The sequence below is a fragment of the Ailuropoda melanoleuca genome, chromosome 15 (genome assembly GCF_002007445.2).
Source record: "Ailuropoda melanoleuca isolate Jingjing chromosome 15, ASM200744v2, whole genome shotgun sequence".
NCBI lineage: Eukaryota > Metazoa > Chordata > Mammalia > Carnivora > Ursidae > Ailuropoda > Ailuropoda melanoleuca.
In genome coordinates, this window is record NC_048232.1 from 70,772,860 (window position 1) to 70,790,158 (window position 17,299).

At 35.7% G+C, this 17,299-nt stretch overlaps 1 protein-coding gene across 1 annotated transcript in view; it reads left to right on the forward strand.

Moving 5' to 3' along the window:
- The window catches only part of MYBPC1 (myosin binding protein C1), a 72,158-nt gene that overhangs the window by 26,500 nt on the left and 28,359 nt on the right, over window positions 1-17,299 (forward strand). The window contains exons 11-18 of the mRNA XM_034643674.1: window positions 3,114-3,280; window positions 5,369-5,501; window positions 7,030-7,154; window positions 8,054-8,159; window positions 9,090-9,256; window positions 10,684-10,846; window positions 11,835-11,941; window positions 12,275-12,408. Coding sequence (XP_034499565.1) covers window positions 3,114-3,280; window positions 5,369-5,501; window positions 7,030-7,154; window positions 8,054-8,159; window positions 9,090-9,256; window positions 10,684-10,846; window positions 11,835-11,941; window positions 12,275-12,408 — 1,102 coding nt within the window. The remainder of the gene's footprint in view (window positions 1-3,113; window positions 3,281-5,368; window positions 5,502-7,029; window positions 7,155-8,053; window positions 8,160-9,089; window positions 9,257-10,683; window positions 10,847-11,834; window positions 11,942-12,274; window positions 12,409-17,299) is intronic.

The window sequence follows — 17,299 nt, forward strand, 5'->3', positions numbered from 1 at the left end:
AAAAATGGGCAAAAAAGTGGGCAGCCAACAGTTCTCCAGTTCTCATTTTCTTTACATCCCCTAATTTTTTGGCTCATAATTAAATTTTTGTTGGCAAAAGACTATATTCATTTAATATACTATACTAATCTACCAGTATAACTTTAGAAATCATCGTGTTCCCCTACTAAATTTGTAAATTGCATGTGTTTTCATTGTGGTAATGATACCATTTCTACTCTTCCAAGAGTGTGTGGCAAAATCCTTCCCAGAATAAATATCTTTACAACCGACATCTCTCCACAACAAAAGATCTCCCTGACCTGAACAAAGCCAGAGTATTTCAAATAGACATTCGGATTAAATCTATTAGGCGGTACCTTGTTATAGGATTTGGCCTATATATACATAACTGAAAGTTTTATTCTATATGACATTTCTATAATTGCTTTGTACATTACTAGGACCATCAAGTTATAGAAATTTTGATGTAGATGAACGTACTGTGAATGTTGTATAGGACTATCCCAATGCTGGAAAAGGCATCAGTGATGCCTATAGAATTTGAATTTTTCTCCATACTGTAATTTAACATAACCATGTAGATAGGGCCATGTGCAGCCACTATGGTAAGTGAACATATGTTCTGGATGAATTAAGGTAATGCTACAGGTGGGAGTCTTGACCTCACATTCTAGTAAAAAATAATGAATACTTCTCCTTGCAATTTGGAATTGAATTAAGTAATGGAGAGAAAAAGAAGGAATAGGCAGGAGGTCACTGGTGTATGTATACCAAGTTTGACAAGATTAAGAACTTGGCTGAGTGAGGTGTATTTTGGTGTTTTAATGAAAAGAATGGTAAGGATGACCAGTTTTATGAATCTGCCAACAAAACTGACTTAAGAAATCACACTGAAAATAATGATCTTTATATTGGCTTCCCTTATATATTTACCTTATGGATCTAGGTATGTCTCAGTGTTTGACTTGTGCTTCTTGCTATCTTATTTTAATCTAGTATCTTTGAATCCTTTTACCAGTATCAGGAGGATGGTTGACATGTGTATGTAATCCTTCTTGGTTGAAATACAAATTTAACACAAAGTAATGTGGCATATTTTTACAGTTTGGGAACTATATTTAGGCTGGAATATGACAAAAATAGAGCATTAATAAAGTGGTTGAAGAAACATCTACAGAGACTATATATAGGTACCTATAGACACATTATAATTGCAATTCTCCAAGACTTCCTACAAAGTATTTAAAGGATGTATTTGAAATTTAGGCTGCTTTCAGACAGTAGACCTAGTAGACCTGGCAAGTTATTACCAATATTCCAACTTCAGGACAATTTTCTTAACCTTTTCAATTTACCTGTATTAATAGAGGGTGTAGTTATTATTTCAGTGAGATGAAGATAATGCTTGTTTCTCGAGTTTTTAAAAATTAATTTATTTAATGTATTTATTATTTATTTATAAGTAGGCTCCACACCCAACGTGGGGCTCAAACTTATGACCCTGAGATTAAAAGTCCTATGCTCTACTGACTGAGATATCCAGGTGCCCCATGTCTTGAGGTTTTAAGAGCTACATTTTCCTAATGGTGTTGCCTAGTCCTTCCCATAAAGGTTACTGATGGACAAATGATCTCTCACTTCCTCCCATTTTTCCAGGAGATTTGCCTCAGCATTCTCCTCCACTGGGCAAAAAGACTTACATGACAATGTAAATTAGATATTCAGAAGTCATTCTTGACTAATGCCACCCTAAATTCTATGTTAGTACTTATATTCTCCTCCCCTTCCCTATGATTACAATCTGGTATTTCCCTAAGAAAATGCAGGAACAGGTGTAATTAATGTGGCAATGCCAATATATGTAACCCATCATTTACTAATATGATAGCATGAATCTGTTTTTACACTGGTGTTTAAGATGTGTTGACCAGTTTTCCTGGAAAATCATATCCAAATGAGCATTATTCACCATAAGTAGTCACTACAACATTTCCAAATTAACCTGATAAAAAGTCAACTAAATCTTAAAAAAAAAAAAGAAAGAAAAAAGAAAAAACCAGAACTATTTAGCCAGCAAAGGAAATCAATTTATATTACATTTTGCATTTACCCTGGAGTTCTTTCCCTAAAAAGTGTTTATTCTTGAGTTTTTCTTTCATTTACTGGTTTTAAAATAAGGACAGACAAGTGTAGTTTAAATCTTATATTTTCCTAGTCATATATGTTCTTTATATTTTCTGTATGTTCTTCAGTCAGTGATCAAAATTTGGGGTCATAATTTTGATAATTACACTAAGAAGTTACTTTCCCCTTGTTCATTGGAACTTAGCCATTTTCTTTACAGTTTACCATTTATATTTTTATAATTCATACCCAACCTGCTTTCAAAAAAGTTCAAGACACTACTTTAAGGTGAAATGTGAATTTTTTGCCTCATTTTCCTTTTCCCTCCCAATTTAGAAAAAAAATTTCTTTTAAAAAGTGAATGTACCCACAAAAGTTGTATTTAAAACAAAACAAAACAAAAGCTTTCTGGCAGTGTCAAAAATTTTTTGCATAAAAAACAGCAAAATATGACTAGTGTGCACATTTACTAATATGGTAGGGAAAATGCTATTTGCAAAATCCTAATATTTGAGATACTTATTTGTACTGTCTTCATATATAGCTAGGATGTGTACAATAATGAAAGTAGAAAGAGATCATTTTTCTTTCATAGACCAGTATTTAAATCTTCTCATTCTCAATTCACTTTTCAAAATTATTTCAATACCCATATCCTAGCTGACAACTGATCTTAAAATTCCTCAAAACCTCACCTTCTCTTTAAACTTTAGTGAAAATAAAAACATATTCAGAATATTTTCTGCTATCTTTCTCTCTTCCTAATATTCTGCTTTTAACCAAGAAAACGGGAGTGCTAATAGAAGTGCATACATCTGCTCTTTAACTGCCTGGAAGTTTCCTTGAGACGGCGGGCTTTACCTACTCAGGCTTTAGATACAGGGCTTTTAACACTGAACCGAGAAATCGTTACCATACTCGGAACTTCATTGTCCTTAAGGGCCGGTGGGCGGCTACTAAACTAGGGAATGGTTTTCCCCGGTTAGGGAGGTGAAACCGCAGGAGGAAGAACCCGAGGTAGACGTGTGGGAGCTGCTGAAGAATGCGAACCCCAGCGAGTATGAAAAGATCGCCTTCCAGTACGGCATCACCGACCTGCGTGGCATGCTCAAGAGGCTCAAGCGCATGCGCAGGGTGGAGAAGAAAAGCGCGGGTGAGCCTTCGGGGGGCGTGGCTGCGAGGGCCGCCTCCTCTACCCACCACAACTTCCTGCTTCGGGCTGGGTTTGGGGTGGGAATGGATGGGTGGAATTTGTAGGCGTTACACTTCTCTTCGTTACCTTTGACTTCAGGCGAAGTAGTTCACTGCTCTGCACATCAATAGCTATGAGGGTAGTCGACTGCTAGTGAAGATTTAAGGTAATGGGGGTTTACTTTGCAAGTACCACATACACCACGTAATAGAATACCAAATACCTTCGCTGTCATGGGGAATTTCTTAGCGGCCCCTTTCTCCAGCCTCCATATCTCCCGCCCTCAAATTCTTGATTCTTACTTAAGCAGAGTAGATTCGATGTTTCTTTGTTTTACCATCATTCCACCCATTTAATGCGGAATTGGGAATTCACTTCTCACACCGAATGCAGTTATCAGAACATTTTGTAAAACAGCTATGCTGCTCTGTTTAGGGATCTGAAGTGACTGCTTTTGTTGTGGTTTTAAATATCTTTTTAAAAATACTTTGAAATGTTGCGATTTAAAAATTTTTTAAAAAGAAATACATTTTAAATTGATCATAAGCTCTTTAAAATTTGCTGTACTTGGTCGTCAGTTATACGTTTTGTGACCCAACAAGGTAACATATCAATCCTATTATTGTTTGTTGTTTGTTAAGGTCCAAATAGAATTTATTTATTTATTTAGGCGCCCAACCTGGGTGTCCAAATAGAATTTGAAGTCTCTCACCACCTCTTTTTAAAAATTTTCCCTTTTTTTTCTAAACCTCCCTGTAAACTGTTTGAGCAATTGGACCCAGAGAAATATAGAAGTGTTTGGTTTTTGCTTTGTTTACATAACTCAGCAATTCCCACTATTTCAAAACTTCAGAATTTTTAGTTTTATTTTTGAGAGGTGTCTGAGATGGTATAGTCACAAACATGTGAATGCCAAGCTGACATCTCTTTTCCCCACACTGGCGCATCTAATTCTTATCACTTAGCTCTGAATTGATGTATTGAGGTATATGATAGATAATTTTCTTAAAGCTAGTGTTTGTCATGTTAAAATACGAGGAGTTGAGCTTATTTAAGCAATAGTGTTAACAAAGTTGGAACGATGGAAATGCAAGCATAAAAATTCCATGAGGCATTCCATACATGTATGTATTTTCCAAACTGTCTAAATGAGTATTATCATTAAAATCAGGGAAAAATTATTAAATCAAGCAAAGAAGTTCACATCTGCTTAGGACCTTTCAAAGATAATATTTTTTTTAACTACTATGTTCCCTGTCATTTAAAATGTTTTGAAATCCTGAGTTCCTAATCATATATGTAAGGAGTGTTTTAAATGTGTCATTATTTGGGCAAGTTTCCACAGTATAAAAACTTTGACAAGCCTACTATTTCAATTAGTTAAAGGCATTCAATTTAATCTTATGAGTCATTGAATCTATCTCATAAACTCTGTGATAAAAAACTATCTGTGACATACAAGAAGTACAAAGATAATGCCAGTGATCCTGATAGTAATCATGCTAGAAGAATGGCATGTTCTTTAAGTTCAGTTTCATTTGGATGCTTTATAATTTCCCAAAGAATTAGGACAATCACTTTTAAAGGCTCTTCGATAATTTTTTTCTCTTTTTTCCATTTTTTAAATTTAAATTCAATTAGCCAACGTATAGTACATCATTAGTTTCAGATGTAGAGTTCAGTAAATCATCAGTTGCATTTAACACCCAGTGCTCATCACATCACGTGTCTCCTTAATGCCTGTCACTCAGTTACCCCATCCTCTCACCCACCTCCCCTCCAGCAATCCTCAGTTTCTTCGCTCTTCAATAATTCTTATGTTTCTTTAAAAAAACATGTGGGCTCTCTTCAAATTTTTAAACCACCTTATCATATATAAATCAACACAGAATTCTAAAATATAGAGGATAATTTGGGAGATTCCTAATTTTTTCTACTTCGAGTCTCAATTTTTCATTTAGTTTTAGCTTCTTATACATACATCAACTATTGAAGTTCACAGATTATGTATGCACATATTGACATAGTTTTGCTTTTTCTCTCTACCAGCTTTTGCAAAAATTCTTGATCCTGCATATCAGGTTGATAAAGGAGGCAGAGTAAGATTTGCTGTGGAACTGGCAGACCCAAAGTTGGAGGTGAAATGGTATAAAAATGGTCAAGAAATTCGACCCAGTACAAAGTAAGTGGGCCTTGCAATAATCAGTGATAGCTATATAAATCTAACAGTAGTTTGACTCAATTTTCTGTGAATAAAAACACATTTTAGTGTAGCTTTTTAATGCAAAATCACATGGAGGGAGAGTAAAAACTTTCAATATATTTTGAAACCATTAAAATTATAGTGCTATATAAATAAAACCTTGTTTTATGTTTTAATTCTGTACAAGCTTTTTTTGAGTGATTCCAGTTCCAGTTTTGTGTCAATATAGGTCATATGTGATTATTTCAGAGCATTGTCAAACTTTTTCCAGTTTTTAAAATAAAATTTTGAAATACATATTTGATATACCAACTGGAAATAACACCTTATAATTAGAGAACTTTGGTTTTTCCAGAAGAACATCTTAAGCCTGTGTTTTATTTTTTGGCCCTCTCTCAAATGAAGGAAACAGACTAACCCCTGATGTCTCATGGTATCGCTAGTTTATTATGAAACTACTTTACAGAGATCCTTCCCAACCCGAGAGATTTTCAGCTCCAATGAATTTTTTTAAGTTAATAGGAGCCACATGCACATTTATAAAAGACTTTGATCCTGAAAATCTGTCACTTCTGGAGTGCAATTAGGTGGTTTCCAATTTCTTAATGGGGTCCTGCCTACAGAGTGACTTTGTGATGATAATGTTCAGCCTGATAAAAATCTCTTGAAAGTGGCTTAATTTACCAAAAACATAATTTTAATCACTTATCTTTATCCAGAAAATGTTGTGTAATGCTTTATTCTTGAACTCTTCAATTTGAGAGTTTTCCAAATGAGAACTTTTTCGTTAGTCTGTTATAATGACCTAATATACTCATCCATAATCCAGATCACAGACAATTAAGTTTTGTGATATTCCTGGCTTTTAGTTTTTTGTTTCCAAATGCTAAAGTTCTTTTTTAGTAGGTGGTTACTGTGATATAACACTAGTTCTTAAGCTCATGTAAAAGACCATCACGTTCTATAAAATTACTGCCTATATTAGTGATTAAGTTCATATTATTGCTTAAACCACATAATCACTTATTCACCTAACAAAGTCTATTGTGACACTGCACTAGGCAATGAGTGGAATCAATGGATCAATGAGTAAGATTGAGTCCCTGTCTACCTATAGACTAGATGAACTGGTCATTTTAAAAAATGTACAGAGTTCTAAGTCTCTCTGACAACCTCAACCAACCCCATTTTCCAACAATGGGTTAAAAAAACTAAATAGCAAATATGTGGGTACTAATTTATAGATGAAATGAAAACCTTCTATAAAAATACAGAAATTATATATTATGTGTAAATATGCATATGTATTACATTATGCATTGGAAAGATAACAATTGGTTTCATGCTTTGTGTTAACTAAACTATGTAAAATGTGCTACATAAATGGCAGATTAAAATTATATCCCTGACTTTCAAACAATACTGAATTATTAGCCAGATTTGCTAGTAATAAAGGAAAGAATACAATCAAATTCACAGACTGTTATCTCCCTCCTATTTAAAACAGATACATCTTTGAACATAAAGGATGTGAAAGAATCATGTTTATCAATAACTGTGGGCTGACGGATGATTCAGAGTATTACGTGACAGCTGGTGATGAGAAATGTTCTACCGAGCTCTTTGTGAGAGGTAAAGTGCAATCTCTTACTGTAGTCTTCAACAGTCTTGGGTACTGTTCCTCCCAGGAGTAGTAATCAAAATGAGAATGACAAAGTGAGCTCTTGAGCTCTGGAGCGGAGGTAATAGTACCTTGAGAAGTGCGTTAGCCTGGGTGTTAGACTGACTCTGCATGGGAGCTCCTCTACACTGGCAGTTAGTGTTTATCCTAATTAATCGTCAACTTTGTTGAAGACTAGAAAAGCTGAGAGGAGAAAAAAAACTGGTGAATCAGAATGCCTCATGCTTTTGACTCAAGCGAGCAGTATATAATTATCCTGGTTATAGTTTCTGAAACCCAACAAACTCTACTGGATAGTCCTCATTTCACACATTCAGCTGATCACAAATAGATTTCTCTTGAAACCAGCTTCATTAATAAAAGGGTATCAGTGGTTGACACTGCGGATGCTGAGGACGATCATTTACTAAAACACTGTGAAAGAGCCAAAGGGTGTCCATGAAGCCCTCTGAATACAGACAGCTCTATAATCTCTATCATCCATCTAGAACCAGAATCAAGGAATCATACTGTTACAGATTCTCCTTCATCAGAAATGTCTATCACATGGTTTCTCATTTGCCAAAAGAAGGATATTTGATACATGTTTTGTCTGCTCTCCAGAGCAATAATTGATCTGATTTGAAGAGTTCTGAGAAAATTGGTTCTGAGGAAACCTACTCAGGGTTACCAGCTATCTACTTTGCAAAAAAAGGTGTAATAAAACCCACCAACTATCTACCACCATCTAACTGTAGCCGTAGGGTAGATGATACTTTCTTACTGTTGGTCTTTCATCTGTGAACAAATCTGTGGTCATGAGCAGGTTTTGGACATTTAATGATTCTGATTCTCCCTTTTTTCACACTAGAGCCTCCAGTTATGGTAACCAAACAGCTGGAAGATACGAATGCTTACTGTGGGGAAAGAGTGGAATTAGAATGTGAGGTGTCTGAAGACGATGCCAATGTGAAATGGTAAATAGCTTTCCTGAGATCTGTCCATTTTTAATAGATTAAAAAAATGTACCTTCACAGATTGGAGAACAGGAAATGGCTTTAACACATATGAAAAGAATCACAACCTCATTTGTGTTAGTAGAACTGGTAACTAAAACTGTGAAGGTACTTGGGGGTTTTTTCACCTATAAAACTAGAAAGCAATCTAGAAATCTAGATTGGTAAATGTAGGGAAGGAGGCACTTACTAAGAAATGGGTGACTTACAGTTGCCCGGATCTTTTAGACTCCAAATCCTGTGGATGTTCTTAACTTCTACACTTTGCTTACTTTCACTATGTCATGCTGGCAACTTATGTGGAAAAATATACTTACATATATTTTTTTCACTTAATCCCCAGTTACCTTAATGTTATAGTACCACAGGAAAATATTTTAGGCTAAGAATCACCAATTACTTTAAAAAATAAAGGCTTTTTTTTGGTCTGGATAGGGAGTGTTTTCTCAAGTTCTTTGTGAGTAACCTCAAAATTAAGGGTAAGAGATTCAGAATCGTAAAATGAAATTCTTTGTTGAGAAGTATAGTAAATTACACAGCATGTATCTGCGGTGATTGGCACAGAGTAGAATGTTTGTTCTAATCTAGAATATAGCTAACTTTAAAACATATTAAATGATGCTATTCCTACTAGTGTGGGTCAAGAGGTAATATCCACTCTTAGCATCTTGAATGGGAAGAAGGGGCTTATGTTCTTCTAATGTAATTTTTCAGACAATACTTGTTACATTATGAATCCATTTGATACAATGATCCATACATTCTTTAATTCAACAAATTGTTCTTAAATCCCAGGATCTAGCAAAAAAACAAGACCAATAATATCCATCTCCTGAAGGGTCTTTTATAAAACTCTTTTAAAAATCTATTTAATAATCTGTTTTAACTCAGGTTTAAGAATGGTGAGGAGATTATCCCTGGTCCAAAATCAAGATACCGAATTAAAGTTGAGGGCAAAAAACATATTTTGATCATAGAAGGAGCAACAAAGGCTGACAGTGCAGAATATTCCGTAATGACAACAGGAGGACAATCATCCGCTAAGCTTAGTGTCGGCTGTAAGTAAGATTTCTTTGCGTGTCTTCCAAGTTGGCTAACTATTGGTGTTGCATTTGTTAATTCAATTTTAGTTTCAATCTATTTGATTTCTACTTGTGGTAATTTTATACATGTAAAATTGGATTCCATTCTAACTGAGTGTCTATGTCACATCAGTCAGGGTTTCTGAGATGGTAACCAACTACTCAATTTAATAGTAAAACACAGTATTGGGGAATATAAAAATCACCTGCCAGAGAAGTTATCCAAATAGTTCAGAAATACTTTAATCCCAAGACCACATAAATAGATGGTAATACCTAGATGTGATATAAAACTCTGATGTTTGTATAACCCATGGGTGAATTTGCTATCTATTAGATAAACATTCAACATTCTGCAATTACATTTGGAGTGAGAAGGAAGTTGCTCAAACCAAGGAGGCTCAAATGAGAACATTGTAAGAACCCATTTGCTACTAGGATCCAGAGGCATAAGAGAGTTTATGTCCTTCCCCAAGTGCCCCCAAATAATAGTCAGTCCTCGACAGCAGAGTCTGTCTCTTCCAGTTAGCCACGAAAATTAAAATAACAAATCTCACAGGAAGTTTGGTAATACGTGCAGAGCAGAAATCTTACTTCCTTACTTCTTTCTTAGTCCAATTGTGATCCATAGGCTCACTGAATTATTCAGAGTTTATATCAGTTACACTCCTTATGCTTTACAGAACTTCGGCCATATTCGTTTAATATAAAAAAAGTTTTTCAACCATAGGCAGACCCTTACCTGATATTTGTATTCATTTAAAGCAATTACAGTCAGTTCTGCTATAATGCAATATATGCATTTCTAAAATCACTGTGCTATACAAAGTCACGCAATAAAACCACAAGATTAATGGGGAAAGTGAGGTTATGGGCACAACACTCAAAAATTTTGTCAGCCACACATTAAAAAAAAAAGAACCTAATAAAAAACCAGTATCATAGTTTTACATATGTCAAGTAGTTAATAAATATGGCACTTTATGTTAAATGAGACCTGGAATTTGCTTGTGTAAGTGGTGTGGAAAGTGTTGTAGCTAGTGAGCCACTGTGAAGTTGTGGAAAGAGGTTATTTGAAATGGGATGGACAGTGGTAATCTCAGATGTGCGTGAGTGTGGCTCATACTGCATGAGTGAATTCAGGTAGCTGGTAGATGTTTGACGTGTGTGTGTGTGTGTGTGCGCGCATTTTGTGCAGTCCTACTTGGCTCAGTCAGCTGGGTGCCATTTTCTCCTTTATGTGAATGAAATCCTGCATCATCAAACACAAAATCTGTGTTATGTTCCAGTTGTCCCCTAACATATCAATTGCACTGGAGCAAATTCTCATTTTCAAAATAAGATACCATCTTGGCCTGTCCGGAGTTTGAGTTTGGCACCTATAATGATCTATTTTTCTGTAGTGAAACCTCTGAAGATTTTGACACCTCTGACTGATCAAACTGTAAACCTTGGAAAAGAAATCTGCTTGAAGTGTGAAATCTCTGAATACATATCAGGAAAATGGACTAAAAATGGCCTACCTGTTCAGGAAAGTGACCGTCTCAAGATTTTTCACAAGGGAAGGTAAGCAAGTTAGGTGACCCATAAGGGAGGGCTGGTCCCCATATCCACTTTCTCCACTTCCTAAATTACATATTTGGTGAGGAGGTTTGGAGAATAGTCACAAAGAGAGGATCTGTGTCTGGTTCTTTGCTTCCAAATAGCAAGAACATATGATTTCTCTGTTCTATATCATGCCCTACCAGTGATCCTTTATCTGCACCTCATGGTGTGGTGCTTTGGCTATTCAAAAGCCATCAACCAATTCTTTCCATCTAAACATGAGGTTAAAGGACTGATATTGAATCCTAGTTAAAGAATCAATCAAAATGGATTAACGGTCCCTAACTAGTAAGTGTCGCGTGACCTCCCACAATTTTTGGGGTGGACATAATACCCTAGAATCTAGGAAAGATCTAAGGCAAGCGTTCTTAACCTTGGATCTATGGATCCTAGGAGATCATGAATGAACTTCTGGGGGGCCCCATAAATCCTCTGAAGCTGTAAGCAAGGTCTGTGTATACAAAAATACACACTTTTCTCTAGAGAGAGGATCCATGGTGTCCATCAGATACTCACTGACCCCCCCAAAAAGTTAAGAACTACTGCTTTTAGATTGAACATCTTAAATGTTAAATATTATTCTTTATCTTGGTAAAGAAGATTATTCTTGGTAAGTTCTTAAATCTTAAAGTGTAGCACTAGTGAGATGTTATATTTTAGTTTTTTTTTTAAAAACTGTATGATGAGAAAGGAATAATAGACTCTCACATGCATAATAAGCAGGTTATCTTTGTACAGATAATTTCATATACTCCAGAACGAATTTTTAGTATAGGTCAATAAATAGAATAATTAAGCTTTCACATTATATTCTCTATTTCCTGATCTATCTTTCTCTCCAGCCAGCCCTAAATAAGTTAATCAGATAAAGGCCAAGTGTCTCTTCAGTTGGGCCATAAACAATCTAAGTCTTTGTAAATTCTTAGGAATGTTTTTCTTGTTTCCTTAGAATCCACAAGTTAGTGATAGCCAATGCTCTCATTGAAGATGAAGGTGATTATGTATTTGCACCAGATGCCTACCCTATTACTTTGCCTGCCAAAGTTCATGTTATTGGTGAGTAGATGAATCATTGCAGAGTTTTGTGATTTTGTTGTTGTTGTTGCTGCTGTTGTTTGCTTACCTTGGAAATGTAACACATTCAAAACTGTGATATTTAAAGAAAAAATACATGAATTGGTATGTCATTAATTATAATGGTTGATTCTTAAGAAGTCTTATAGTGAAGTTGTTTTCCAAGGTGCCAGCCACCAACTACTTTGACTCCTTCTATATTTTTGGCCAGATAAAATATTGGTGACTACCGATGTTCAGCACTAGCAAAGTATTAGCCCAGATATTCACACGGAAATGATTGTCTGATAACAAAGGCCATGTTTAATATTCTAGATCCTCCTAAAATCATCCTGGATGGTCTTGATGCTGACAATACCGTGACAGTAATTGCAGGAAGTAAGCTTCGCCTTGAGATTCCTATCTCTGGAGAACCACCTCCCAAAGCCATTTGGAGCCGAGCAGATAAGGTTTGTTTTACTTATACACACACACACACACACACACACACTGCCCATCGCACTTCCTACCTTCCATTAGTCAGATGAAAGAAGAAAGCAAATATATATACAGGGGTTCAGTATAGATATAATGTCTTTGATTAAGAAAGATCACCGATTTTCATGTAAATATAATCATCATTCATTTACTTTTCATATTTCTAAGTACTTACCATGTGACCAAGCAAGTTTGTGTGTGTGTGTGTGTGTGTTGCTGTTTGTTTTTTCACTGGGCAAGTTTTTATGTACAGTGAATAAGATCCCATTTTTCATTCTTTTTTTAATTTAAATTCAATTAACATAATGTATTATTAGTTTCAGAGGTAGAGTTCAGTGATTCATCAGTCTTATAGAATACCCAGTGCTCATTACATCATATGCTCCCCCTAATGGCAATCACCCGATTACCCCATCCCCCCATTCCCTATTCACAGAGGTTGCTGCCTGTGTTCTTCTCTGGGATTTTGATGGATTCCTGTCTCAAATTTAGGTTTTTCATCCATTTTGAGTCTATTTTTGTGTATGGTGTAAGGAAATGGTCCAGTTTTATTCTTCTGTATGTGGCCCATTTTTCATTCTAATGGGTGTCAGAGAATGGGGTAGAAGAGAAATAGACAATAAATTATTAAATAAATAAATGACCAAAATCACTTTGGATAGTAATAGGTGCTATGAAGATTTTAAAAAACAGGGTAATATGCTTAGCAAGTGATTGTGAGGTGAATGACAATAGTCTCTATGAAGAACAAGGAAACCATTATGTGAAGATCAAAGGAAAAAGATTTCCAGGTAAAGTCAATGCATGTGCCAAGGACAAGAAGAGAGGAGAAAATGAGCTTGATATATTGAAAGAGTTGGAAAAAAAAGCCGGTATGGCTGGGTCAGAGTGAATGAGGAGGAGAATGCTAAATAAGGTTGGAGTGGTAGAGTAGTACGAGCTCAGGTGTCACTCTGTGGCTCCCTACATAAAATGTGTTATGGGCAGTTAGACTATTCTGTGTGATATTATAATGATGGACACCTGTCATTAAAGATTTTGCAAAATCCACAGAATGTGTAACACAAGAGTGAACCCTAATGTAAATAGAGCCATTGAATGATGACGATGTGTCAATGTAGGTTCATCAGCTGTAACAAATATGGGGTGTGGGATGTCAGTTGAGGAGGAGATTGTGCATGTGTAGGGAATGGTATATATGAGAACTCTCTGAACTTTCCATTCAGTTTTGCAGTGAGTCTAAATCTGCTTTAAAAAATAATTTATTGGGGCACCTGGGTGGCTCAGTCAGTTAAGCATCTGACTCTTGATTTTAGCTCAGATCATGATCTCAGGGTCATGAGATTGAGCCCTGGGTTAAGCTCCACTCTGGATGTGGAGCCTACTTAAGATGCTCTCTCTCCTTCTGCCCCTCAACCCTACTCTCTCTCTCTCTCTGTCTCTTTAAAACAAAAAAAAAGAAGAAAGGGTGCCTGGGCGGCTCAGTCAGTTCGGCGTCCACCTTTGGCTCAAGTCACGATCCCAGGGTCCTGGGATCAAGCCCCATGTGGGGCTCTCTGCTCAATGGGGAGCCTGCTTCTCCCTCTCTGCCCCTCCACCCTGATTGTGCTCTCTCTCTCATGCTCTCTCTAATAAATAAATAACATCTTTTTAAAAAATTAAAATTAAAAAAAATGTTTAAAAGGAATAATTTATTAATCCAAAAAAAATGAGTTTTTGTTTTCTAGAGGAAAAAAAAGAACATCATTGAGCTTTGGGACAACTTCAAGCAGGGAAATATTTGTGTATTTGGAGTCCCCAAAGAGGACAGAAGAATATGTAAAGAAATAAGGGTCAAAATTTTTCCAAATTTGATAAAAACTAAAATTTCAGATACAAGAAACTCAATAAAACCTAAGCACAAGAAACATTAACAAAACCACACCTAGACCCATTATAATCAAATTTCTCAAAACCTGTGATTAAGAAAAAAAGACTTTTAGGGGCACCTGGGTGGCACAGCGATTAAGCGTCTGCCTTTGGCTCAGGGTGTGATCCCGGCATTATGGGATCGAGCCCCACATCAGGCTCCTCTGCTATGAGCCTGCTTCTTCCTCTCCCACTCCCCATGCTTGTGTTCCCTCTCTCACTGGCTGTCTCTATCTCTGTCAAATAAATAAATAAAATCTTAAAAAAAAAAAAAAAGAAAAAAAGACTTTTAAGTAGACAGTGAAAAAAATCACATTAAATATACAGAAGCAAAGCAAGTGAGAAAACAGTGGAGCAGCGTTCAAGGAAAAAACTGTCAACCTAGATATCTATGAATCCTAAAAAATTCTACAAATTCTACAAAAACTGTCAACCTACAATTCTATACTGAGTAAAGAATTTTCAGAAATGAAGGCAAAACAAAATTATTTTCAGATATATAAAAACTGAAAGAAATCATCACTGGTAGACCTGCACTACAAGGAATGCTAAAAGAAGTCCTTAAATCTGAAGGAAAATGATGCCAGATGAAAACATTTTCACAGAAGAACAAAGAGCATCAGAAATGATAACTACATAGATAAACATAAGAGTTTTTTTTCTTATTATTTAAATCTCTTAAAAAGATTATTGACTGTTTAAGCAAAAATAATAACCATGCACTGTGGTGTTTGTAACATAAATGTAAGTAAAATTTATGACAATAGAAACATAAGGTCAAGAGGGGAGAAATGGAAGGTAAGAATTAGGAGGGTCGAAAGGGAGGTATGCTATTGTAATATCACATGAAGGTAGGCTGAAAAGTTAAAGATGTATACTATAAGCCCTAAAGGAACCACTGAAATAATAAACAAAAAGTTATAGCTAATAAGCCAACAAAGGACATAATATGAAATCACAAAAAAATATTTAATTAACCTTAAAAAAGGCAGAAAAAGAGGCATAAAGAACAGATGAGACAAGTAGAAAACAAATAGCAAGATAATAGAATTGCAAAGAAAAATACATGAATTAGAGATTTCAATACTCCTCTCTGAGTGGTTGATAGAAGACAGACCATTAGTAAGGATATTCCAGGTTTGAGCAATACTGGCAAACATCTTGATCTAATTAGCATTTATAGAACACTCCACTGACACATGCAGATTGGGCATTATTTTAAAATTACATATGGAAAATTTCCAAGATAGGCCATAAGTAAGTCTCAACAAATGTAAAAGGACTTAAGTCATGAAAAGTATGTTCTCTGATCACAATGGAATTAATTAGAAATCAATAGCAAAGATATCTGGAAAATTTTCAAATATTTAGAAACTAACATTTTTTTGGAATAAATCATGAATCAAAAAAAGGAAACCACAAAGGAAATTAGAAAATATTTATGAGCACACCACATATCAGAATTTGCAGAATGCTACTAAATCAGTACTAAATAGCCCCATATCAATTAAAGAAATGAAATTTGTAGTTAAAAAATTTCAGAAAGAAAATTCCAGGCCTAGATGGCTTTATTGGAGAATTCTATCAAAGATTTAAGAAAAAAATAATAACAATTCTACACAAACTCTTCCAGAAAATTGAAAAGAGAATAAGAGTATTTCCAAATTCATTTTTGAAACCCAGTTATTCCCTTATAACAAAACCGGGAAAAGACATTAGAAGAGACCATAGACCAGTATCACGCATGAACATAGATGAAAAATTCTAAACAGAATTTAGCAAATCAAATCCAACAATATATAAAAGGAATACATTATGACTAACTGGGTTTTATCCCAGGAATGCAAATATTGGTTTCACATTTGAAAATCAATTAATATAGGGATGCCTGGGTGGCTCAGTCGGTTAAGCATCTGCCTTCAGCTCAGGTCATGATCCAGGGTCCCTGGATCAAGTCCCGCTTTGGACTCCTTGCTCAGTGGGGAGCCTGATTCTCCCTCTGCCTGCCACTTCCCCTGCTTGTGCTCCTGCTCTCTCTCTCTCTCTGGCAAATTTTAAAAATCTTAAAAAAAAATCAATTAATATAATTCAACATATTAACAAACCAGGAAAAAATAAGCATGATCATCTCAATAGACACAGAAGAACATTTGACAAAACCCAACATCCATTCCTAATAAATATCTCTCAGCAAACTAGGAAGTAAAATGAACTTCCTCAATATGGTAAAAAAAAAAAATCTGTGAAAATCCTACAATGATCATTCTACTTAAGGTGAAAGATTGATTGCTTTCCCCTCTCAGATCAGGAGCAAAAGAGAGAGTTGTCCATCCTCACAACTTTTTTTTTTTTAATATTTTATTTATTTATTTGAGAGAGAGAGCATGTGCAAGAGAGCACAAGCAAGGGAGAGGGAGAAGTAGGCTCCCTTCCAAGCAGGGAGCCCAACACAAGGGGGAGGGCCCTCAATCCCAGGACCCTGGTATCATGACCCAAGCTGAAGGCAGCCACTTAACGAACTGAGCCACCCAGGTGCCCCCTATCCTCACCGCTTCTATTCAAGTTTGTAGTGGAGGTTCTAGCCAGGGCAATCAGGCAAGAAAAAGAAATAACGGATATCCATATTGGAAAGGAAAAAAATAAAACTGTACTTATTGTTATTATAGATGACATAATCATAGATGTAGAAAATTCAATGTAACCTGCAAAAAATCTACAGTCACAAATGGTCATAGTAGCCTTATTTATAATTTATTTATTTTTTAAAAAGATTTTATTTATTTGACAGAGAGAGAGAGCAAATGAGCACAAGCAGGGGGAGCAGCAGAGGGAGAGGGAGAAGGAAGAAGAAGGCTCCCCACTGAGCAGGGAGCCCAACACAGGGCTTGATCCCAGGACCCCAGGATCATGACCTGAGCCGAAGGCAGGTGCTTAACCGACTGAGCCACCCAGAAG